The sequence below is a fragment of the Acinonyx jubatus genome, chromosome B3, assembly GCF_027475565.1.
Source record: "Acinonyx jubatus isolate Ajub_Pintada_27869175 chromosome B3, VMU_Ajub_asm_v1.0, whole genome shotgun sequence".
NCBI lineage: Eukaryota > Metazoa > Chordata > Mammalia > Carnivora > Felidae > Acinonyx > Acinonyx jubatus.
The window spans coordinates 33,986,177-34,013,020 of NC_069386.1; the positions used below are offsets into that span (position 1 = coordinate 33,986,177).

The following is a 26,844-nucleotide window of genomic DNA, read 5'->3' on the forward strand; positions in this document are numbered from 1 at the left end:
AAAGCCCTAGAACAGTCTCTTCTGGGCAGACACACCCTTTGCATAATATAATCAGATTGCAAATATGAAAATCTAATTGTCATTGTTGTATGTGGAAGAACTGGAAGTTGTATTCTCTGCTATGGGAATGCTAGCTGATACAAATCACTTCAGAGAGCAATTTGGCAATATTTAATATAGTTGACTGTGTGCATATGACCCAGAAATTCCACTAGTAACTGTGTACTTCCTAAACTCACGCATATATTCAAAGTATATTCAAAGCATATATATTCAAGTATATTCAAAATGGCATTGTATGTAATAGTTATAAACTAGAAATCAGTCAATACTCACCAATAGGAAAATGGATATATAAACCCCATATGGGACATACAACTGAATAGCAAACAGCAGTAAAAAAAAAAAGGATAAAATAAAGTAGGATTACTCCCATCATTTATGTTTCTGAGTACCTTTACTCAGAAACAGAAAACTGAATGGGGGGAAAAAGAAGACACAGAATATACACTGCGTGATATCATTTGTATAAAATTTGAAAATAAAAAAATTCAATAAACTCCCTATGCATAAATGCACAAATACAAATGCTATGAAAACATGAATGAATAATGAGCATACAATTCAGAATAGTGGTTACCTCTGGGGAAGGAATGAAGTACACAGAGGCTCTATCTTTACTTGTGAAGCTTTATTTTTATTTTTATTAAAAAAATTTTTTTAATGTTTATTTTTGAGAGACAGACACAGAGTGTGAGCGGGGAGGGGCAGAGAGAGACAGAGAAAGACACAGAATCTGAAGAGGCTCCAGGCTCTGAGCTGTCAGCACAGAGCCCGACGTGGGGCTGGAACTCACAAGCCGTGAGATCATGACCTGAGCCAAAGTCAGACGCTTAACCAACTGAACCACCCAGGCACCCTGTGAAGCTTTATTTTTAAAATCTAAAGCAAGTGTGGAAAAATATTAACATGTTACGATTGGTGGTGGATACAGGGTATTTATTTGAGATACTACTACTCTACATGCATGTCTATATGTTGAAATATTTCAAGATAAAGAAAGGGAAGAAGTCAACTTTCCAACTCAAGCTTCCAGAGACTGGGTAAGGGATAGATACATAGTTTCATTGTCTCTTGAAGAGAAAGTGCAAACTATCCCATTGCCCAAGACATATAGGAGTCATGTATTCTTTTGAGCTTTGAGTATACTTTAGCTCATTTATATACCCTTACTCTTTCCACAAAGGATATAAGGTAGCTTGCAACAAAAGACATAGACATTGAGCCAGGAAAACATAAACTAGAAAATCAGGATCAAAGATAACAAATATTTCACCCATACTGGTTAACCACGGTTACTGTGATCAAATTTCAAACTTGGCTCTGAACTTCTTGGCAATGGCACCCAGCATCTATAGCTGACCCAGAAAAGCAGGTTACAAAAACTAACCTTTGTTCTTCGAGATTTAAACTTAATATTTTCCTAAGCAGTGTTTCTGTATTGTTTTGCATTTTGCCTCGCTGACTGGTCAGGTTCTCCTTTCATTTTTGTTCTTTTGTCCTCCCTGGCTCCCATCCTCCTTCCCTCCCTTCTTTTCTTCCTTTCCTTCCTTTCTTTTCATTCTTTCATTTATTTGGTTCAGATGCCAGAGCCTTACAATGACCAGTGGTTATGAAAGCGGGTCCTATCTATTATTGGTTGGCTGAAATACCCTTAGGTGAGGTTTTCAACCTCTCTGTGCCTCAGTTTTCAGATGTTCATGGGATAATTATCACATGTATATATATATGACTGTTGGGAGATTAAATGAGATAATGCATGTAAAGAGCTTAGAATAACACAAGATCTTAATCGATCTGAGTTGTTGTTATGATTATTATCAGTCAGTGGAGTACCTGAATCCCGGTGGGTGGATTCCCTGCCCTGGCCAGGAATAGATGAGGATCAGGGTAAGGCTTTGTGGTCTCACTTGCCAGGCCTTCAGTGGAGGGAAGCTCAGGAAGGGGGAGGCTGATACCAGCACCATCCTCAGACGGTAGCACGGTTAACTAGCCTCAGATCCAACGGTACCCCTACCAACCATCCCCACATCTAGCAGCACACTTAACCACTTAACTGCTGAGCCAGAACATGGGGGACAGTATCTCTCCAAATGGGGGGATACTAGCCATTTTTTGCCTCTGAGGCAACCACAAAGTTGTTTCCGCTTGAGAATGCTTTTGGAAAAAAAGGAACCCTTCGGCACACACTAGCCTAGATAGCCTCAGACTGTGGGGGTGTGCATTTCCTCCTTTCCTACAGACCCTAGAAAGCCCGATGCAGAGAAGACAACTCATTCCAGGGATCACCACTAACAACATAAGACCCTCTCTGGATTCCAGACCCAGTAGACTCGGGTCCTCTTGTCCTTTCATCTGGGAATTATCTACACCTAGGAACTCCCGTAAGCAAAATGGATTGGGGGGGGGGGGCGTTGAGCTGGAGGGGATAAGAATTACAGGGGAGGACACAGCCATTGGGAGTTTGGGAGTTTGGGACCAGGCAAAATAAGGATTCAAGAAATAGAAATCAATCAGTGTGGATAGTGGGGGCAGACAAGAGAGAGCTCAGGTACAACGGGATGAGAGACCAAGCGACTAAAGCTGGGCCATAAAAAGATTTGGTTTCAGGAACAAGACAGAAACCCTATGACTAGGCCTGAAGCAGAAGGTCTGGGTAGAGCCCCTGTGCTGCAGGCTTGCTGCCAAGCCACTGAGTGCTGACCCAAGGTTCTTAAATTCCCAGAATAACCGGGGAGGGCCAAGAATGCATGTGAATATGAGGGTCAGATGCCTTTAGCATCAGGGATGGGAGGGCCAGGGGAGAAGAGGCAGCATTCAGGAAGCCAGACAGATGACTTATTAAACAGCCAGGCCATTCACCTGCAAAACCTCGAGTGAGCAAGCTCCCCACATGCCCAAGGTGTCACAAGCTCTGGCCTTCCCTACCTACTAAAAGCCCATGAACAAGACATCTTTGTTTCTCTTCTCAACATCACCCGCTAGGTGGGATCTCATTTCCATACCAAACAAGATAGACCCCCCCCCCCCCCGAGAGAAATCACCCTTTACCAGCCAGATGAGAGATGGTTCAGATTTTAATTTTGAGAGACTGCAGGAACGTTAAGAAACCCTAATAGTTGTTCCTGTCCAGGAGCACCCATTCTGTGGTTCAGTCTGTTTCTAGAAGAATAGCTTCATTTACTGCTGTTCACTGTGTGCCAGGTATTATGATACATGCCTTGAATGCTTCATCTCATTTGCTCCTCACGACACTGTTATAAGCTGGGTGGTATTATGAGGCAGGCGTGGTTCAGATAGATCATAGACAAGTAAACTGGTAGCTTGAGCACCAAGATACAAACCCAGGACAGCATGACTCACAAGGTCACGTTCTGAAACATTATGCTAACCATCTAACCTTGACCACTGCCTCTCGGGCGAGCTCTTAAGGAGGTGGGTGTTTCTCAGAACTGCACAAACAACTCACCTAGCTTCCTTCCAAGCATTTCTGTATGTACTCTGGAATACATCTGTATCTCTGTCATCCGGTAACTTCCGCTGTTTTCCCACATCCTGGTGGTCCTGCCAGGCAAAATCTGAGCAAACTGGAGAATTCCAATTTATTGACCTGTAAGGTTGTTTTGCTGAAGTTGTATGATCTCCAGCTATGGTAATGGGCTCACAACAGCCTCCTCACCAGCATGAACTCGGGCAAACCCCTGCTTACGTCTTAGTTACCTGTTGGAACTTCAAATGGAATCAGAAAAATTAGAACCTTTCACCCATGAATTTCTAATACTTCTGAGGTACAGGTACACAGGCCTACCAGAAAAAAAGAGCCCCCAGAATGGCTAGCGACAGAAAGAAACACCTTTCAGAGAAGCAGACTTACTGATCTGTCACTGCATTTTACATTGGCTTGGGATTCCTTCAGACAGAGCATTTTCTTCCTGCCCCCGTTGTACTCATTTTCATATTTTCTGCCCACAGTGAGCCCACGAGTCCCGGTGGTGCCCTGAGGACACATCCCTGGAAGAATGGCGCCTCCTCCTACATAAGTGAAGAGAAGGGCTCCTACTCAGCTCAAAAGGAACATAAAATAAATATGACAATTCTGACTGGAGGAAGGACGCAAACAGACGATTTTTTTTTTTTTACTAATTTATTAATAAGTTTATTCTTCACTCATAAAAAAAGAACATATTTTTGGCTTTGAAATCATGACATAAAATAAAAAGGCAAATAACTGGAAACTATCAGCTGCGGGTAGGTAGAAGCAACCGATGCCGAAGCAGGAGCGAGCACGCTGCGTGCTCTGGGCTAGAGCAGGGGCACCGGTCGAAGCAAGAACCACAGACGCAGTGCCAACTCAAGGCCCAGCTATCTCTAGAGACTGCCTAGTTCCCAAAGGCGGCTTGGTCAGCTTACACAGGAAGCTAATCCTCTTTCGCTCTCTCTCTCTCTCCTTCCTTCCTTCCTAACCTTCAGCTACGAGAACAGTAGGCAATAATGCTTTGATGCTAGTCTTTGTAGTTTGCAGCACAGTGTCGTTTTAACATGTTTAACCAACTTATTTTCAACCTTCAAAAACACAGAGCTGCTAAAATCAACTGGAACTACAAGCCATTTCTATTTTTGGTCAGTTATCTGCTGTAGGCAAAGCTTCATATAGGAGTTTTTATTGCGGATTTCTATGACTGCGTCCCTAACAAGCTCGATGAACATCTGCGGCCAGAGCTTCTGCAGAGCCTCGTTCTTCATGTTGATGTCCGTGGCTTCCTTCACAAGGTCCTCCATATACATCTTGCAGAATTTCTTTTTTTCCTTTATTTCCTGTTAAAAAAAAAATGGTGCATGGAGTCATAACCCAGGAGCCAAGGAACAAGGGGCTGAACCAGACTAACTTGAAATGATCTGTTCTGAGCCTCATCCTTCAGAGCAGGAGTGCTTTCCTAGACACTCTTGACACAAAGCCCTGCTTGAGTAAAGCCAGCAGTAGGGAGTTCTCTACTTCCCAGTCCACTCCTACCTCTGGTGGACAGCTCTGTTGGAAGTGGGTTTTGATCGGAATCACTCAGATGGTAACAACGATTACTCTGTTGGTAGACTTTCTCCTTTCTCAGTTAAGACAGGTTAGTTCACATAAGACAGATGAATGCAGAGGTTCATGGCTTGTGGTGCTAAATGTATCATGGCACTGATACCGACAATCTTAATTGGTATGAGGTGAGTTAATATCCATATACATACTTGAAATACCCATATGCTGAATTTAGTCTGTATTTTAAGAAATTGTGTAGTGGTACTACACTGATTTATTAGCCTAGACCACTTGGACAAAGTTGGGAGAACGTGTACAAGCAGGAAGAGGAGATATATACAAGCCAGGGACCCAGAACTTGGCCTTGAGAGAAACAGTGCTCCCACTCAACTTCTGGGTCTGGAAGCCTGCAAATGAAAAACCTGGGTCCAAAACACCATAGAGAAGCTTTGGGCCCGAGGCTACTCAGGCACTGGGCCCCAATTTCACAACAGAGGCTGAAACAAACCCATTTTCTTCAATATAAGAATTCAACATTTATTTTGGCTATTAATACTTGGGAGGAGTATCGAGGCATTATGATGGAAAGTGCCACAATACATATGGAAAAATTAATGGAACAGATCAGACAGTCAGAATTATAGGAAAGCAATTCACATCAGTGAAAGAGAAAAGAAATAATAAATGTCAACAAGACAATGGGCTTAGCTTCTTGGAAAAGAATCTACTCAAACCTCCAACTCATAAAAATACCAAAATAATTTCAAGATGAATTAAAGAGTTAAATTTAAAGTATCAACAGGGGTGCCTGAGTAGCTCAGTCGGTTAAGCGTCTGTCTTCAGCTCAGGTCATGACTTCACGGTTTGTGAGTTCGAGCCCCCTGTTGGGCTCTATGCTGACAGCTCAGAGTCTGGAGCCTGCTTCCGATTCTGTGTCCCCCTCTCTTTCTCTCTCTGTCCCCTCCCCTGCTTGTTCTTTCCCTCTCTCTCAAAAATAAATAAACATTAAAAAATGTATATTAACAGATATTGTCACTAAAATTATACTTTTAAGGACTTGTAATAACAAGGAAAATACATTAGAATGTTAAATGGAAAAAACAAAATTAAATTTTGAGGTTTAAAAGAGGTTGCATTATACACGTGTATGTATTTGTCAAAACTTAGCAAGCGTACATCTAAGATTTGTGTATCGTCGTGTGTAAGTTTTACCTCAGAAGAAGAAACTATGTAAAATACTGAACTCTAAATGATATGTATGCTGAAATATTTAGGAAGAAGCATGCTAATGTCTGCACTTACTCTGAAATGAATGAAACACTATAAGGTGTATTGGTGGTAAAGAGAGGATGGGGAAATGTACAGGTGTGAGACAAGCACGTGCACTGTAGTACAATGTTAACGACAGAATCTAGGTTGGGGGTAGGGGTGTTCACTGTAAAATGCCTTCAACGTCGCTGTATGTTCGAAATTTTCAAGAAAACGTCAGAAAAAGTATACGGAAAATTTTTGGAAGAAAATATACTCCAGTATCATTAAGATTGCCTTCGGGTTGTGAGATGACAAGTGCTTTTTCCTCCCTTGTTCTATTTCTCTTCCTTTTCCAAATGTTTACAATTTTTAAAACAACCAAAGATGTTTTAGATTCTTGATTAATTCACATAAGTTAATGATGAATCACAATTGTCGCCAACTTTCCCTGACAAAGACATATTTTAGAAATGTTCTTATGACATGTATGAGTTCTCTAAATAATCACTCACCATTCGGGGGTCAGCATACCGACCTGATTTAGTTCATATGCTAAAAACAACTGGTCACGAGTTGACCTCTCGTAAAAATATGTACAGATTGTGATGGGCGATAAATAACAAATGGTTCCAGCTGGCTACTTCTCCGAGGAACCTAACTTTCTCTAACTCTGAAATATGGTCTGGGACTTAGTCACCTGCACTAAGTTAGCTTGTTGATGAGAACAGCATTGAGCTGTTCCCTTTTAACACTCAGTAAATCTGGGCTACGTAGGGACTACCAAGGAGAAAGACAAGTGTGAATCACTGGAGATCGATCACTAGCCGAAACGAGCAATATTTTACAACGTGCAATACATTTACACGACAAGAAGGCCCACAGCGTATTTAGTGAATGCCTCTTTTACACATTGCTAAGTTTCTTAAAACACAATTTTGAGTCTTTTAAGGAAGAAAAGTTCTAGCAGTAAGACTGGAAAGTTACCATGGTAACGTAGGGATAACAAAAATTTAAAGAATTTTTATATGACAGACTTTGTTAAATCATTTATACAAAATACAAATTAAACTTTTCATAATTGGCATAGTGCAGTTTTTGGTTTTAAAATTTCTTGCTATAGCTCCTTTCCATTACTTCTTTATAGACATGTTGCTACAGAATTGTATCTGCCATAATAACCCTTAATTTAGTAACTGTTTGAAGGCAGTTTTACTTCATCATTTCTTCTCTGCTCCAAGCCAATTACTCGCATCTCCATGAAGTGTGCTCTATACTCATCAGGGGTCTGCCAGGGCGGCTCACTCTGCCTGTCCAGAATGATCCTGTTAAAAGCACATTAGAGATACCTCTCTTGCCCTGACCCGTCAAGGAGTTATTGCTCTTTGAATAATGCTTTTTCCATTCTCAAATGCTTTCATATACTTATTTTTTTCTTTCCCACAATATCCCTGTGGGGTTCATAAAGCAAGTATTATACAAGTTCAATCCTGATGAGATGAACCCTAAACTATGTTGTTTATTTCACTGGACTACGACTTTGTTGTCAGGAAGATGGTTTGGAAACAAAGTAGGTCAAAGAGTGGGATTTGCTGTAGAGCCATTTTAGCTCTAACGGTACTTGTACTAGGATATAAGCTATATCTCCATTCCATAAATGGGAAACTGAGGTCAACAGAAGTTGAGGGGCTTGCTCAGGATTAGGTATCATCTACTAACACTTACTTAGAGAAAACTCTAATCTAGTCCTTGAAGGACCTGCAGGCTGGTTGGAGAGACGGGCCCACGATAGGAAAAACTAACTGAGAAATAGTAAACTGTAAGTGAGTGCTGAATGAGATTGTTTAGACAACAAATATAGTCGGTGTTCAGAGAGGAGAGAGCCCTTTATGCTGGGGTGGTCAGAAAGATTTCAGAAAGCAGCATGATTTACTGTGAAAGAGTCCAAGGTCAGGAGTCAGGAGGTCTGAGTTCTAGAGGCAGCACCGGCAGTAACGCACTGTGCAGTCCCGAGTAGTTCCTCTGAGTCTCCAGTTTTCCTCATCTGTCTAAGAACAGGACTGGAATCATTCGTTCCTTTCAGCTGTCTGATTCTATGTTGGTCTTAAATCTTTCTTAGAACAAGTTAGGAGAAAGGATGGACAGCTACCAGGCAACAGAATTATACGTGTCATCTGTATAATTATACGTGTCATATGTATAATGGAAGAGTTTGCTTACCCTGACTTGTGAGGCACTCACTACAATTCATTCCCTCAACAACTCAGGACCCACGGAAGAGACAGACTGAGCACTCTGTACTGCAGTGATTTAAATATTTTTCAAAAGGTAAGAAGGAGGGTATATAAGGTTTTATAAGTGAAAGCATGCTAGGTTGTGAGTCAAGAGAGTGATTAAGGGACTAGGGCAAGGTCTTTCAGGTAGTAAGTGGTAGAATCAGGGGCTCAAATCCAGGTCTCCAAGTGGCCAAGTGTTCTGTACAAAATATTATATGGCTTCAGATTTCTTCTCCCTTTGACATTTCTCAAAACAGGAGTCAACATTCCCTGTTTTTAATTCTTGGTTGTTTATTTACTCCTTAAACCACTTTGAGACTCTGATTATATGACTCCACTGAAACCACTCCTGTTAGAAACCTACAACAATGACCTTGATTGCCAAGTTTATGACATTTTTTTCTTCTTGTCTGTGTCCTGCAGGTGTTAGAAAATCATAGCCCACCCGGTCAAGGTCATACAGATTTTCACCTATTTTTTCAATAATAACTTTAAAGTTTTGCTTTGCATACTTGGGTTTTTATTTGATCTAGAGTTAATTTTTGTTGCATGGTATAAAGCAGGGATTCAATATGTAGTTCTGATTTGAGATTCAATTTCCTAACTAGCATTTATTAAACTGTACTAATCTATAATACTTCCTATCTATATCCCCATATACATGGGGTATATGTATTCCATATGCACGGGATAGTTTTGGATCTCGATTGTATTCTCAGGTCTATTTGTCTATTCTGACACTGCCATAATTACTACAGCTTTACAACAGTACTTGGTATCTGTTAAGGTAAGTTCTCCCCACTTTTACTCTTATATGTTTTCAGTTCTTCCTTCCTTTCAAGTTACCACTAATTTCTCTCTTGCCTCTTTGCATTGTCTGTACTGATAAATAATAATGGTGATATTGGCCATCCTTGTCTTGAAGCTGACTTCAACGGTACATTAGGGTTCTATTGCAAATTACATCAAATTTGGTGGCTTAAAATAGCACATATCTATCATCTCACAGTTTCCGTGCACGAAGAGTCCATGCACAGCTTAGCCGGGTGCTCTGCTCAGGACTTCACAAGGCTGTAGTCAAGCTGTTGGCCAGGCTGTGTTCCTTTCTAAAGCTTGGGTCCTCTTCTAAATCTAGGTGATTGTTGGCAGAATTCAGCGCCTTGCAGTTGTAGAACTGAAGCCCCACTTTCTTGCTGGCTGCCAGCAGGGGGCTGCTCTCAGCTCCTAGAAGCTTCTTGCAGTTTTTGGCCATGTTACCCTCTCGCATGGTGGCTTACTTCTTCAAGGCCAGCAGTAGAATCTCTTATGGAAAGACTGAATCCTCTTTTAAAGGACCTGCCTGATTAGGTCAGGCTTACCCAGGATAATCTCCCTTTTCAACTGATCAGAGACCTTAATTATATCTGCAAAATCCCTTTACCCTTGCCACATTCCATTGGTTAGAAGCAAATCACATGTTTACCTGCACTAAAGAGAGGAGATGATATCAGAGTGTGGATACCAGGGGGATGGGAATCACAGAGACCATCTTACTCAGAATTTTGCCTGCCATTAATGCTAATGTTTCTAGAGTTTCCCCATCAAGCAGGATGTTTGCTATCCGTTTCCATTTATCCTATTTGCTGATTTAAAAAAATTAAGAATAGATGTTCAATTGTGTGAAATGCCTTTTTAATGTCTACAGAAGTAATCTTAACTTTTCACCTTAGATCTATCAATCTATTATTTAATCTTCCTTGCATTCCTAGAATAAACCACACTTGGCTGTATGTTCTGTTACTCATTTAATGTTCTGCTGTAGTCCCCTTGATATTCCTCCTCCTTTTTTTAAAAAAAAATTTAATGTTTTTACTTATTTTTGAGAGAGAGAGAGAGACAGAGAGACGGAGAGAGAGTGCTAGCGGGGGAGGGGAAGAGAGAGAGGGAGACACAGATCCGAAGCAGGCTCCAGGCTCTGAGCTGTCAGCACAGAGCCCAATGAGGGGCTTGAACTCACGAGCCGTGAGATCGTGACCTGAGCCAAAGTTGGATGCTTAACTGATTGAGCCACCCAGGCGCACTCCCCTTCCTTTTTTAAAGGATTTTTGTATCATCAATGTTTTTAGATTTCTGGTATGGCTTTTCTTTTTCTGCGCAATCCTGGCAGGTTCTAGATGGAATGTCATGCTGTCTGCAGCATAAGTGTTCCTTCTTTTTCAATACTCTTGAACAATTTAAAAATCACTGGAATTGTCTATTCTTTATAGAGTTGGTTGATCTATGACATTGTTCTTGTTTTGCATGCAGCTCTTTAACATTTTTCTAAATGTCTTTTGTTGAAATTAGTGTTAATTTTTGACTCACGGAACCAAGTGCCTTCAAGAAAAGGACTCACAATCCTGCCAGTTTGGCTTTCATTCTCCTCTTTTGGCCACATCAGGAAGCCCCTTTTGTGCAAAGATTAAATTCAGTCCTTTCACACAGTCCTCTCACTACCCTTTGTAGTCTCTTCTTTTAACACCATCTACCTCCATCACTGTGCTTCTGAAGAGTGAACTGCTCGTAGCTCCTGGCTCTCTCCTTGTCTTTCTACGCTTTTAATGCCTTTTATTCATAGTGTGCTATTTCTCAGAATTGTCCTTTTCCCTCTGCATATAGCTACATTTTATCATTTAAGACTGAGATCAGGGGGCGCCTGGGTGGCGCAGTCGGTTGAGCGTCCGACTTCAGCCAGGTCACGATCTCGCGGTCTGGGAGTTTGAGCCCCGCGTCGGGCTCTGGGCTGATGGCTCAGAGCCTGGAGCCTGTTTCCGATTCTGTGTCTCCCTCTCTCTCTGCCCCTCCCCCATTCATGCTCTGTCTCTCTCTGTCCCAAAAATAAATAAACGTTGAAAAAAAAAAATTAAAAAAAAAAAAAAAGACTGAGATCAGGAAGCTTCTTCTCTAGAAAGCCTCCCTTGACCTGGATAAGATAACCCCCCTCCATTCTCTTGATACACTGATTTATAATCATCCCTGTGGATGTCTATTTCCTCCATTAGAATGTGACATCCTGGGGCACCTGGGTGGCTCAGTTGGTTGAGTGTCGGACTTTGGCTCAGGTCATGATCTCATGGTTTGTGAGTTTGAGCCCCGTGTCAGGCTCTGTGCTGACAGCTCAGAGCCTGGGGCCTGCTCAGATTCTGTGTCTCCCTCTCTCTGCCCCCCTCCCCCCCCCCCCCAACATACTCTGTCTCTCTTTCTCTCAAAAATAAATAAACATTAAAAAAAAAAAAAAGCAAGAATGTGACATCCATGAGGATAAGGACAGTGACTTCTACAGCCCAAGTAGTGTGTGACATGATTTTTGAGTGAGTGAAAGCATGACTGTAGGGAGGGAGGACTTCAAGGTATTCAAGTATCTGCAGAGTTTTCATGAGAAAGAGACTTAATCTCTTTTCTACATAAGGTGGTACTAGGATCATGGAGTAAAAGTTATTAGGTGGCAGCTTTCAGCTTCACATGGGTAAGAATTTCTTCACCAATGGAGTCGCTCAGAGATAAAGAGCCACCTCATGAAGCAGTAATCTTTTTTGTGTCAGGAGAGTTTAAAGCAGAATCCGAACACCTTTTAGGATGCTATAAAAATATTGTTACATTGAGTTTTCAAGGTATTTTCAAGCTGTAACCCTTAGAGCCCTATGGGTTCCAAAGAGATGCTTCAGGATTGGGCATGAGGGGACTGAGATGAGGGGAAAGGAAAGGAAAAGAATAGAAGATCCAGTCAATTGAAGCTCTGAAGTGTCCTTTCCCTCGACAACAACAGCTGGTCTGCTGTTTTTGCTTTGTTTTGACATACTGGGTTTTCAGCTACAATATGGTTTGAATAAAAAGTCTCATAGCTCTTAAAAAACATCTGAAAACCACTTGCCAGGCCATTTCACTTCCATGTATATATAAAATGTATATATAAAATGTGCCTTGCACATAAAGATGTTCGATCAGTGCTTCCTGCTCTTGGTCTTGCTCTCGTGCCCTTTAGTCCCCTCAAAATCTCCTGCAGCATCTTCACAGTCTGTTGTTATTTAAAGGATTTGTTCCTTCAGCTTTCTGAGGAGTTCCATCAAGACAGGCACTGAATACTTGTCTTCTTTGTAGCTCCTGCAACACCCTGACATGGTATTCCTCCAATAAACCTCCGAACACAAAGAAGTAAAGAATTAGTTCCAGTTTTTCTGGCTAAGTAGCTGCAGTGGGAACAAGATAGGTTAAAATTATATTACACAACTAAGGACACAGGAGTTAATGGTGCAGGAGAATGAAAGAAGAGAATTAAAACACCAAGGACGCAAGCAAAGAGAACAGGAATGGAGGTTCTGCCGTGCCCTCTGCCAATCCGACATGGGCTAGTTAAGTACTCACAGCGAGCCTATCTATCCCTTCTCTTAATTCCGAGAGATCAGAACCTTTGGTCCACTTTGGTCTAGGTTTTTGATACAGATTCTTTTGAACATTTTTTTCTGCTGAAATAAAGATACTGGAACTATGGGCTCTACTTCCTCCAAACACCTTGGTGCCTACTGTCTCCAGCCGTATATAGCTTTCCAGGACAAACAAAAAATGTTATCTTAACTGATTAAAGGGAGAAATGTACAACTGCCAAGTCCCAAGCCATGTGGGACATATCCAGGCACCAGATTCCAAAGACTGACGGTAGTTTTACCTCTAGCCGTTCGTTATAAAAGTCTCTTGTGGTATAATTTAGCGTAGCACGGTTTGTGTTTTCTCCTACAAGTCTTTTGCTGTCGTTATTGTCTTCATTGACAAGACCTGGTTTTTTCCCTTTGGTTTCTAGCAGATACCGGAATTGCTTCTTTCTGTAGAAAGACAGTAAAGAGATTTAGTTACTGGTGAGATTTATTAAAATGTGTCTATTTTTGTTGACTTTAGAGGGAAGCATATGCTCTTAGGAATGTTCGTTTTATGAGTTTGAGTTATTTATTTGAACTTAGTTCAATACCCCAATCTTTCTTCTTATTAATCTACTCAACCCGAATTCTTTTGTTTCATAACTACCAATCAGCAACATAAACATGTCTCAACCATTTCTACCTTAAAGAAACTCTACCTTAAAGAAATCAGTACAACATTTAAATAATCACAGAGTACAAAACAACGCAACTGAAGATGTAGTAGGCTAAAGTTTCTAAGTCGTTATCTTCCATAAAACATACAGTAATCTCTTACAAACCACACAAATAGTTCCTAATTCCATTATGCAGCTTGGCAGTATTACTCATAGCTAGAAAATGGCATGGGATATTGGTTTAAGTTTAGGCAAAACAAAATAAACAAAATCCCCAACCTTCCAACTGTTAGCATAGTGAAATATATGAAATAATGAACCTGGAAACTTCATTTGATTATGAAGAACATACACAGTGCTCATAGCATCACTGGCAGACCCATAAGCCTGGATAGAGAACCCCAACTCATCTCTGGTGAAAGTCGATTTCTGGTTTCTGCCAGACTTAAGGTGTCTCTAAAGTGAAGTGATATATCTACTTTATTGCAAACTAAACTAAAGATTGGGAGGAGAAGAGGAATAGATCTTTTAAATTTTTTCTTCCTTTTTCCAATTTAAAAGTGTAAGACAGTTGGGGCGCCTGGGTGGTTCAGCCGGTTAAGTGTCCGACTTTGGCTCAGGTCATGATCTCACAGCACTGTGGGTTTAAGCCCTGTGTCAGGCTCTGTGCTGACAGCTCAGAGCCTGGAGCCTGCTTCGGATTCTGCGTCTCTCTCTCTCTCTCTCCACTCCCCTGCTCACACTGTGTCTCTCTCAAAAATAAACATTAAAAAAATTTTTTTTAAGTGTAACACAGCAATTTTAGAAATTTTAAGGAGTACACATTTTGAAAAGTATAAAGAAATAGATAAAAAGTACCCATAAATCTATAGCTCGTACATCTATATATATGTATAACACTGTTCACATTCAATATATATTTTTTGCATGCTTTTTCTATGAAATTTTATAAAAAGTGAAGATCCTATTAAACATCCAATTTTGTGCGCTTGTTTTCACTCAATGCTATATAATATGCATTTTCTATTTAATGAATGAATAAAATTCAGTTGTGATGTTCATCAATTTACCTAATCGGGCCCTTTTTTTTGATATTTGGGTAGTATAATATTCTCACTTTTATAAAGAAGAAAGTGAGTAACATGTGTATCTTTACCTACATTTTATTTATTGATTTTTTAATTACAAAAGCAATGCAAATATATACTTTATATCACTTAGTCTTTTCAAATAATCAATTTTCCATGAATTCTGTTATTAATATCATTATTTCTTTTAACTTTTAGGATTATTTTACTGTTTTTATTCCCCTAACTTGTTTAGATAAATGTTTAGCTCATTCACTTTCAGCCTTTATTCTTTTCTTTTATAGCCATTTCAAAGGTTAAAATGTTCATTTAGCATCACTGTAACAATTCTACAAGTTTTGAAATGTGGTATTTTTGTTATATTTCAGTTCAAGGTAGTTTCCATTATAAAACTGTCTTTAACCTGTGGGTTATTTAGAAATGTGAGGTTTTTTTGTTTGTTTATTGATTTTTGAGAAAGAGTGAGTGGGGGAAGGGCAGAGAGAGGGAGACAGAGGATCCAAAGCAGGCTCTGCACTGACAGCAGAGAGCCCGATGCAGGGCTTGAACTCATGAACGGTGAGATCATGACCTGAGTCAAAGTCAGACGCCTAACTGACTGAGCCCCCCAGACCCCTAGCAATGGACTTCTTAATTTCCAGATATATGGGAATTTCCTGGTTAACACTGAGTAACTGAGTTAAAGCTTAATTGTATTGTGAACACAACACATTGTCTACGTAAATCCTTTGGAATCTGTTGATAATTTCCTTACGGATAGTATTTGGTCAATTTTACAAATATTCCATGTATACTTGAAAAGAGCATGTGTTCTGCAGTTGTTGGGGCAATGTTCTCTGAATGTCCATTAAGTCAAATTTGCTATTCACGGTGCTCAAGTATTTGATATCCTTTTAAAATTACTTAAAAGTATATTGAAACTTCCCCCTGTAATTGTGGAGCTGCAGTCGTGTCAATTTTTGGTTTGTATGTTTTTTAAGGCTATGCTAATAGGTGCATAAATATTAAATTAGTAAATTTATCTTAACATTTGCAATGAATTGAACTCATTATCATTTTGAAATGATTCTCTTTATTTTTAGTATTGCTTTTCACCTGAGTCAATTTAGTCCTCAATGGCTGTTCTGTTTTTATTTTGGTTACCATTGATTTTTTTTTATCTTTTCTCTCTTTTTTATTTTATTTTTTTAATGTTTCCGTAATTAATTTATTTATTTTTAAGTGTATTTTATTTATTTTGAGAGAGAGGGAGCATGCATGCACGCACATGCACCAGCAGGGCAGGGTCAGAGAGAGAGGGTAACAGAGAATCCCAAGCAGACTCCACACTGTCAGTGAAGAGCCTTATGTGGTGGGGCTCAAACTCACGAACTTTGAGATCATGACCTGAGCAGAAATCAAGAGCAGGATGGTTAACCCACTGAGCTACGGAGGCACTCCTCACTTTTTTACTTTCAAACTTTATGTAACCTTATGTTTCAGATGTGTCTCTTGTTAACAACATATAACTGAGCTTCATTTTTTACTCAATCTGACGATCTTTGGCTTTTAACCAGAACAATTAGTACATTTGTGTTTTATCACTGAGGTCATGCATGATCTCATGGTTGGTGAGTTCAAGTCCCGCGTCGGGCTTGGCACTAACAGTGTGGAGGAGCCTGCTTGGGATTCTCTCTCTCCCTCTCTCTCTCTCTCTCTTTGCCGCTCCCCTGCTTATGGGCTCTCTCTCTCTCTCTCAAAATAAATAAATATTAAAAAAACAGATACAAAAATCACCTTGTTTACTGAGAAAATCACACTGGGATTGTTGATTGGAAAGTTAGTAACTATATGATTTCATTAAAATAAATTGACATCTTTATTAAGCCTCAGAATTCATTAACAATGTAAACCTCTCCATTTTTTAGACACTTTTTTTATTCCTAATTTCACTGTTTATTTCATAGTTATTTTGTGTCAGGTAGATTTCCTGATGTTTTACAGTTTTTATTGCCTCTATAAATGGGATACTTTTTCTAATACTATTTTCAATAATTTATTATTTTAATGAAAAAATACCAATTATTTTTGTATGTTGATACAGTATCTGGTTTCCTTAGTATATAATCTGATCAGTTATAAAAAATTTAATGGTTGAGTTCTTGGATTTTCCTTAGAAAATGGTCTTTATAAAGAGTCAATTTTTGCTTTTACTAGTCAATTATTCTTTTTTCAATTTCTTATTTTTTTTTAAGTTGCTTTGTCTTTATTAATTTCTTGCCTCCATTTTTTTTTTTACTTTGGTGTTTTTCTAGCTTTCTTGAGTTGAAAGCCTCATTCATTAATTTCTAATCTTTCTTGTTTCCTAACAAGTATATTAAAGATATATCATTTCCTCTCAGTACAGTTTTAGCAACATCCCACAGGCTGTGACAGAGTTCTCTTGTTATCAAGTTCATTTATATGTAATTTATGACTTTGGTTTTAATTTATTCTTCTATCCCAAAGAAAGTGCTTTTCAAAATTATTTTTTAAAGAAAGAATACAATAATAATAATAATAATAATAATAATAATAATAAAAAGAATAAAAAGAACAAAACCCAAAAAAGGTAATTCGAGCAGCAGCTATAGACATACGGTGAAAAGTAAACTTCTACACCCTTTGGAACTCTTAGTGTCCTCAGTTCAACTCCCAGAGACAGTCATTTTTAAAAAAATCAAACATTTAAAAATAACATACGGATACCTTTGAAACATACGCCCCATTTCTCATAAATTGCAGTACACTATGTAAGTGTTCTATAACTTGCATTTTTATTTTCTGAGACATCTTACAGACTGTTTCATATCAGAACCTCTAATTATTTTTAGAGTTGCAAGTCATTAGTCCTTTATTAGTGGAAATTTAGTGAGTTTTCCTATTTTTGCTACACTGCACATCCTTACACATATATATCCTTACACATCCTTACACATATATATTTGTGCTCATGTAAAAACCACCATCTGAAGAAGATTCCTTTAAGTGAAATTACTAAGTTACAGGGCTTGTAAATTTAAAATTTGTTAGGTATTGTTAAATTGCTATGTAAAAGAGTTGCCTCAATTTATACCATGGACAGTGTATAAGAATTCTGTTTCCATATGCTGTATGTGATCAAACTTTTAGTCTTTCCCCACAAAGGTATCTCACTGTTTTAAAATTTTCATGTCTGTAACTCTGAGGTCAAACATCTTTTTTAAGTTTAAAGGAACTTGTATTTTGTTTTCTGGGTAACTGCTTTTCCTGTTTCTTTGTTTTTTTAATTTCATCTGAGTAAATTTTTGGCTCACTATTTTCTAATTTTATGCTGATTACAGAAAGTAATCTGTTTGAGTATGCTTTTTGGGAAACACGGAGATCTTCTTTGAGTTTAATATGTATCCAATTTTTGCAAACATTTCATAGGTGTTTGAATAAATTTTTTTCAGAATTGGGAATAATATTCTGGGAATATAATTATAAATATATTTAGTTGACAAAGTGTATTAACTGTGTTATTCAAATCCCCCATATTCTTTTTTATTTTGGCTTATTTGTCTACTGATCAAATAGATTAATATCTACCACAATAACTGTGAATTTGTTAATGTATACTAGTATTTGTTGAGATATTTAGGAGCTTAGTTACATTAAGCTTCATAATTATCATCTTTTTTGGTAGATTATAGCTTTTGGTGTCATCAATTTTATTATCACTAATATTAATATTCCCAGATTTGTTTGTTACTGTTGTTGGCATTTGCCTGTTATATATTTTCATTCCTGTATTTTCAAACCTTATATATTGCTTTCTTTAGGGGTATTTCTCAAATACAACATGGAACTCAATTTTTAACTCAATTTGATAGCCAATATCTATTCATAGGAGAATTTCATTCATTCATATTTATTATAACTGATATGTTTATTTTTATTTCCCTTCCACATTTTTGTTGACCAATCCTTTTTCTTTTTAGTGGTTAATAAACTATACATCTAGCCTTTCTTCCTAATAGTAGTCCTTAAAATTTTAATACACACAGTTAAACATGTACTTTTCCATCAATTTCTGATGTTAATTAGTACCTATTATTACTCCCAAAGGGAAAAAAACCTTAGCAAAGTTTAAGTTCCTTTCTTTTATGAATTTCTGGGATTTTTATCTTCCAGTTATTAATTTTTTCCTTATACATTAATATTTTTAGACAGCTCTAATTTTTACTTATTTCTTCCCACACCATCATTTCTTGAATTCAATGATTCCTATTTTTTTTTTAATTTATTTTTTGAGGGGCGCCTGGGTGGCTCAGTTGGTTGAGAGAGCGACTTCAGCTCAGGTCACGATCTCACGGTTTGTGAGTTCAAGCCCCACGTTGGGCTCTGTGCTGACAGCTCAGAGCCTGGAGCCTGCTTCTGATTCTGTGTCTCCCTCTCTCTCTACCCCTCCTCCACTCATGCTCTGCCTCTCTCTGTCTCAGAAATAAATAAACATAAAAAATTTTTTTTTAAATAAAAAAAAATTTATTTTTTGAGAGAGAAAGAGAGAATGTGCGTGGGGGACAGGGGTAAAGGAAGAGAGAGAGAGAGAATCCCGAGCAGGCTCCACGCCCGACATGGGGCTTGACCCCATGACTGTGAGATAATGACCTGAGCCGAAAGCAAGAGTCGGACATACAACCGACTGAGCCACCCAGGCACCCCCAATACTTCCTATTTCTTGCATTCACTGTTCATTTTATGGCAGTCCCTCCTTCAGTACTTTTTTCCCAAGTGATTCTATAGGTGTTTTACGGGATTTAGATTCTACCAATCAGACACACTTGGATAAGATCTGAAATGAGAACTGAGCTCTGTGGGGAAGTAGAGGTAACACACAAGATACCCATTTTTTTTTTTTTTGGCACAAATTACAGAAGGGCAACATGGCTCTGCAACCAAGTTCTGGGGACAGGAGTGGGGAACTTCTTGATCCTCAATGTAGTTGAAGTGGTATGATTCTGGAGGCTGCAACCGGGGTGCCAGTGTCCTGCTTAGCCAACTCCCTGAGCAGAGGTGGCAGTTTCCTTGGTGGGTTGGTTCTGTGGTATCGTTCTGGGAGTCATGAGACTCCCACCTCTTCCAATGATTTTGTAGACAGCAAATTCCTTGTATATCAATTGTTTTCTGCTTATTCTAACCAGAGTGAATTCCCTTATCTATAACTGAATCATGATGGACATACCGTCCCCCACTTCTCTCCTTCCATTCATGCACATTTTGTCAGTGTGGTCTGCCAGGTATACCTCTTCTAAGTATTTTTCAAATTATCCCCTTCTCCATTCTCATTGTCTTAGTTCATGCCTTCAAAATCTCCCTCCTAAACTATAACTAGCCTCTTCATCAGTCTCCAGTCCTTGCATTTCTGTCCGCTCAAATGGCAGCCTTTCTAGAACAAACATCTAATCACATGATTCTTGTGCTGAATTACAAAGCACAAATATTCACTTTTGTTTTGAATGGATTCAAAATCAGACCACAGTCTTTCTAGCTTCATTTCCTGTCACTATTCACAATTACCCCATGCTCCAATTATGCTGAACTCTTTACAATTCCTCGTGCCTTTGCAGATCTCTTTCCCCTGTATCCTGTACCTGAAAAACTACGCATTCCTGAAGAGCTAGATAAAACCTTACCTCCTCTCTGAAGCCTTCCGTTATGTTCTTCTAAACTAAAGTTGGTCTTTCCTATACTCTTTCACTCCTCTCTTATAACATCTGAAACATTTACATTATAAGTGCTTACACATATCTTTAAACTATTAGCTTATAAGCCACACAAGAGCAAGAATCTTGTCTTCTTCATCTTTATACCCCAAGACTTTGAAGAGGGCTAGCCACAAGACAAATTTAGGATAAATCTTTGTGGGATGCACATGTGGCAGTTAAGAGTTATTCCTTTTTTCTACAGCAACAGAAATTCTATTAAAATGATAGAAATTAAAGATCACCTGGCATCACCCAGAATTGAAATCAGACGGTACTGGGGTAACTCGGAAGATGCTACATGGGCTAGGATTCCAAAGAGCCTTTCAGCCATGATCATATCATTCTGCGTCACCTGAAGAGATACAATGGACATGGGTCAAAATGACACTGTATCTAGCTTGATACAATTAACACATTTCCAAAAAGATGTCTAGCTTGAGTGTTTTCTTTTAGTCCAGGAAAGTACCTTCTCTGGGGCCGTAAGAGGAGAGCTCTCATTGACATATCTTTCTTCCCTGAGCTTAACTGGAATGAAGATGACAGGTGCGGCTCATGGTGATGGAGGATGATGGAGGTGATGAGTTAGCTCTGACTTAAAGCAATGTTCCGTGAGAATTAGACTTGAGGCACCTTAAATTCTTTATGAAATTTTTTTTCAGGAATCCTTTAGCTTCTTGGAGTAGAGTGATTTAAGGGGAAATTTCTCAAGTGTCAACAGAATAGATTCACTTTAATAACATGCCAAAGGTAAGCGAAGGTGTTGTTCATACCTTGCTTCTATAACAATAATTTTGTCCCTTCCTGAGAGATGGAACATTAGACAATTAAAGACACTCCTGTTCATTGTAAAATTATGTCTACTTTTCTCCCCACAAGGAATAATTTGTCACAGGTTTTCTCTGTGAGGGCTTATTCCTATCTTAACCAAGGAAGTACTAAAAGCTAAAATTAGGACTTGGATTAATATCCGGGCATATTTTCTTTACTGTAAAATAGGGTTTGCATTTTAAATACGATTAGTTTGTGTATATAAATTTGGTGATTCCCAGCCAGGGGCCATTTTGGCCCCTAGAGAACACTGGACAATGTCTGGAGACATTTTTGGTTATCACAACTGTCAGAGGGATGCTACCAGAATCTAGTGTGTTGAAGCCAGGGATGCTGTTAAGTGTCCTACAATGCACAGGACAGCCCCCACAACAAAGGACTACCTGGTCCCAAATGTCAACGGAGCTGAGGTTGAGAAACCCTGGTATAGTGAAATTTTGGAACATAAAAACATTCACTAATACTAGCTGTAATACACTTCACAGGCGTTTTCCAAAAAAACAAACCCATAGTTCACCAGCATCTTATACCCAGGACTCCATGCAGACACTTTCCCTAGACCTTTGGAGTTCACGAGGCTGCTGTTCCCTCAAATCTTTCCTTTAGCGGACAACTCAGTTGTTTGGTCTAACATAGTCACCTAGTGGCCAGTGTAGGCCACTACGCCATCTTTTCTTCTTGATGCTCACTCACAATTCAATTTAATTCTACTTCAAGTATTATTATGCTCTCATATATAAAGAAAAGTAGATATATAATATTATTACATATTTTTAAGGTTGAGATAAGTAGCTTTATTTTAGACTTTTAAGAAAGGGTCCAATATCCCCAGCATTGACATTTAAGGAACTTTAAATCAGAATAAGTTATACTGGTTCTTTCTAATTCTTAGGTATATAATATTATTACATATTTTCAAGGTTGAGACAAGTAGCTTTATTTTAGACTTTTAAGAAAGGGTCCAGTATCCCTGGAGCTGACATTTAAGGAAATTTAAATCAGAATAAGTTATACTGGCTCTTTCTAACTCTTCTCTCTTTAATGTAATGATATTGTACTATTCCTTCCTAGTTCAAGGTTCAATAATATTTAGTATACACTTCTAGTAGTGGTCTATGTCTGGATAAATACACTATTTAGGTTAATGGGGGCAACAGTTTGGCCATTAATGAAGAATTACTCATCCATAGCTAAAATAACTAAAATAAAATAAAGTTATCCAGATTTGGAAAACTTTGGGACTAGTTATGAGGTCTGATCAATGACTCATGACCTCTCTGGGCAAGTACCAAGGGAGTACACAAGAGTACACAAGACTGAACCAGATATCGTGAGAACTAGCTGGAGAAATTAATAGTCCTCTGAAGATTCCAGATTTGTCCTACATCTTCAACAGATAGCTGATACCATGGTCACGAGCCTCCTGTGGTTGATGCAAAAATCTCAATTGACTCTTGCGCACTGACCCAGAGATCTCCAGTCTCTTAACCCTATGTTGGGTTTCTGGAGTACTAGGCCAGAGGCACTTGTAGTGCATAAGCTACAGAGAAATACAGTTGCTGGCAAACCTGATTACCGCTCATTTTACAGTAAGGAGGTCTTCGGAATTTTAAGAGATAATCATAATAATACTAACAGCATAGAGAGATTTTCTTCCTTTGGAGGATTATTTATATTCAGTTCAGGAATTCCTCAGTAGAGGAAGAACCCCAGTTTCTCTCTTGTCTTCCAAAATAATTGTTAGAGAACACGGTCTTTGGGTAAAAGGAAGATTAATCTTGTGGCAAGCTTAGCAGAATCAATCTGAAAAATAGCTTTTCACTAAAAATATTCCAGGCCTGAGTTATCCAGTGCAAGTTATCCACAGGCAGCTGTTACAGACTATTAAAAAGCAGTCCAGACATTTACATATGCTTGGTTTATTTCCTTTTTCTCTCATGTTTACTTTCTCTCCTTTTACCTTTCCTCCTTGCCTATTTCTCCTTCTCATTGTTTCTTTTTAAAATCATTCTTCTTTCCCTGTGTATATTCTCTTCTTTTCATCCCTTTACTCCTCCCTTCCTCTACTATGACCCTTACCAGCTGACATTTGGGTATTACTTTCCCACTTCTCCATCCTTCTTACATGCCAGGCAGCCAGTAAAACACTTTGACATAAGTGTTCTTTTAACATTTTTTTAAATTATTCCACCAACATTTTACTTCTCAAGTACTTTCAAACAACAGTAAAAGTATTTGCTATTCACCATGATTTGGTTGCTATTTTTAAAGTCTGTCTAGTGTTTTCGAAGTTTTTTGATAGATTTTTAGCTCTCTGACATTGTAAATGTCAAGATTTGGGGAAAAAACCCACAATATTTTTCAAAAGTTCTATCATGGTTACTGAAATTCCTGCCCATTTTTATGACTATTTTCCTTAAAAGGGAATATTAATTCTACAGTTGACTTATGTTTAGCTTACCTCTGTCCCGTTTATTTTCTGCATACTAAAATGGCTCAGCCTAAACAGTACATAGTATTTCCAGAGTGTAAAATTGACAACTGGATTTCCTTGAGGATCAATTGTCAACTGGTCGACGCGGCGGAGTTGAGCTAGTGCATTAAATTGCTGCAGCATTACAAGATTTGTTTCCTTGAATTTAAGGTGCTACAAAGATAAAACACACAGAAAAGCTGAACATTGAATTTAACCGCCTTAAAATGTTAACATTAAAGCTTCACTGATCATTCCCCCAAGTAATCTGTAAACTTTGGGCTTAGCTAATGTTTTCAATTGCATTCAATCAACTGAATCCACTAAACTTACATAATTTAAATCCATCTGATGCATTGTTGATGGAATCCATTAATCCACACAGTATTGAATTCTATGTGATTTCCTATCTGCAAAGGACATTCCCTACATACTAGCAAACTAAGATTCTTAAAATTATATAAATATTCAATAATCCAGACTTTCAGGCATTACAAAGATTTTACATGCTTTACACTGAATTAAGTCTACAAAGGAAAGATTAGAAATAAAACTTGCAAAGCTTTAAAAATATAGGGCTCACAATGTTTCTGAAAAGAACCAGCTATTCATTATTACCTGTATTTTGCTAATCACTTTGCAGGCTAGTTCAATTGGCTATGGGAAAAGAAAATCACTAAAATGGAAATGCTAATGTAAATATTCTTTCTGTGAAATTGGATGCTTTTTTTTAAACATATAGTCTCCACTTCTATCTGTATTCTTTAGGGAGGATGATGTGGCAAAAGAAAAAGTCACTATAAAAGGAGAGGTGAGGGAAATCACTTGGCTAACAGAGGAAAATATAACAATAATAAAAATTCAAGGAAGAACTCACAGTTTCTGCAAATAGATACTAATAAATAATGCCAATAGTACGACAAAAAGCTAATTGGAAAAACTGGAAAAAGCTAATTTCTCAAACTAATTTTTTAAAAATTTTAATTCCAGGGGCGCCTGGGTGGCTCAGTCGGTTGAGCGTCCGACTTCAGCTCAGGTCACAAACTTGCGGTCCGTGAGTTCGAGCCCCGCGTCAGGCTCTAGGCTGATGGCCCAGAGCCTGGAGCCTGCTTCCGATTCTGTGTCTCCCTCTCTGCCCCTCCCCCGTTCATGCTCTGTCTGTGTCTCAAAAATAAATAAATGTTAAAAAAAAATTTTTTTTTAATAAAAAAAAAATTTAATTCCAGTAGAGTTAACATACAGTGTTATATTAGTTTCAGGTGTGCAATACAGTGATTCAACAGTTCTATACATTACTCAGTGCTCATCATGATAATTGTACTCTTAATCCCCATCACCTATTTTACCCATCCCACCCACCTCCCCCCTGGCAACCATAAGTTTGTTCTCCATAGTTAAGAGTCTGTTTTTGGCTTGGTCTCTTTTTTCCTTTGTTTCTGAAATTCCACATATGAGTGAAATCATATGGTATGTCCTTCTCTGACTTATTTCATTTTATCCTCTAGAGCCATTCGTATTGTTGCAAATGGCAAGATTTCATTCTTCTTATGGCTGAATAATATCCCATTGTACGTATGTATGTATGTATTTATATATATATTAGATATACACATAACATCTTCTTTACCCGTTCATCTATGGATGGATACTTGGGCTGCTTCCATAGTTTTGTTATTGTAAATAATGCTGCAATAAACACAGGGGTGCACGTGTCTCTTCAGATTAATCTTTTTTGTATTCTTTTTCTTTTAAATGTTTATTTTTGAGAGAAAGAGAGCATAAGTGGGGAAGGGGCAGAGAGAGGAGGACAAAGGATCCAAAGCAGGCTCTGCACTGACAGCAGCAAGCCTTATGTGGGGCTTGAATTCACGAGCCATGAGATCATGACTCGAGCTGAAGTCGGACGCTCAACCAACTGAGCCACCCAGGGGCCCCAACATGTTTTTGTAATCTTTGTGTAAATACCTAGTAGTGCAATTACTGGATGGTAGCATACTTATATTTTTAATTTTGGGAGGAACCTCCATACTGTTTTCCACAGTGGCTACACCAGTTTGCATGCCCCCCAACAGTGCACAAAGGTGCCTTTTCCTCCATATACTCTCCACACTTGTTTCTTGTGTTTTTTTTTTCAATGTTTATTTATTTATTTTGAGAGAAATAGAGAACATGAACAGGGGAGGGGCAGGAAGAGAAGGAGAGAGAGAATCCCAAGCAGCTCTGTGCTATTGGCACAGAGCCTGATGTGGGGCTGAATCTCATGAACCGAGATCATGACCTGAACCAAAATCAAGAATCAGATGCCCAACCGACTGAGCCACCCAGGTGCCCCGGTTTCTCGTGTTTTTTATTTTAACCATTCTGACAGCTGTAAGGTGGTATCTCATTGTGTTTTTGGCTTGCATTTCCTTGATGATGAGTGATGTTGAGCATCTTTTCATGTGTCTGTTGACCATCATCAGTATGTCTTCTTTGGAGAAATGTCTGTTCATGTCTTCTGCCCATTTTTAAATTAGATTATTTTAGGTGTTGAGTTGTAGAAGTTCTTTATACATTTGGGATACTGACCCATTTGCAAATACCTACTCCATTTGGTAGATTGCCTTTTAGTTTTATTGATTGTTTCCTTGTTGTGCAGAAGCTTTTTATTTTTTAAGTATTCTCAATAATTTATTTTTGCTTTTGTTTCCCTTGCCTCAGAAAACATATCTAGAAAGACGTTGCTTTGGCTGATGTTAATGAAGTTACTACCTTTGTTCTGTTCTAGGATTTTTTTGGTTTCAGGTCTCACATTTAGGTACTTAATCCATTTTGAGTTTATTTTTGTGTGTGGTGTAAGAAAGTGGTCCAGTTTCATTCTTTTGCGTGTAGCTGTCTAGTTTTCCCAACAACATTTGTTGAAAAGACTGTCTTTTTTCCATTGCATATTCTTGCCTTCTTTGTTGAAGATTAATGGACTATATAATCGTGGGCTTATTTCTGGGCTCTCTATTCTGTTCCACTGATCTATGTACCTATTTTTTGTGCCAGTACCATACTGCTTTGATTACTACAGCT

At 38.5% G+C, this 26,844-nt stretch overlaps 1 protein-coding gene across 7 annotated transcripts in view; it reads right to left on the reverse strand.

Moving 5' to 3' along the window:
* Positions 1–4,174: 4,174 nt before the first annotated feature.
* LRRC49 (leucine rich repeat containing 49) overlaps positions 4,175–26,844 on the reverse strand; it is a 148,344-nt gene continuing 125,674 nt past the window's right edge. For 3 of the 7 annotated variants that reach the window (XM_053223799.1, XM_027067669.2, XM_053223800.1), the window contains 4 exons: positions 23,776–23,961; positions 20,729–20,838; positions 13,289–13,442; positions 4,193–4,875 (listed from right to left, as the gene is read on the reverse strand). In XM_053223799.1, coding sequence (XP_053079774.1) covers positions 4,672–4,875; positions 13,289–13,442; positions 20,729–20,838; positions 23,776–23,961 — 654 coding nt within the window. In that variant the 3' untranslated portion in view covers positions 4,193–4,671. Of the gene's footprint in view, positions 4,876–13,288; positions 13,443–20,728; positions 20,839–23,775; positions 23,962–26,844 lie in introns of all 7 variants that reach the window. The other 4 variants (XM_053223797.1, XM_015071396.3, XM_015071397.3 and 1 more) reach the window with 4 other exon arrangements.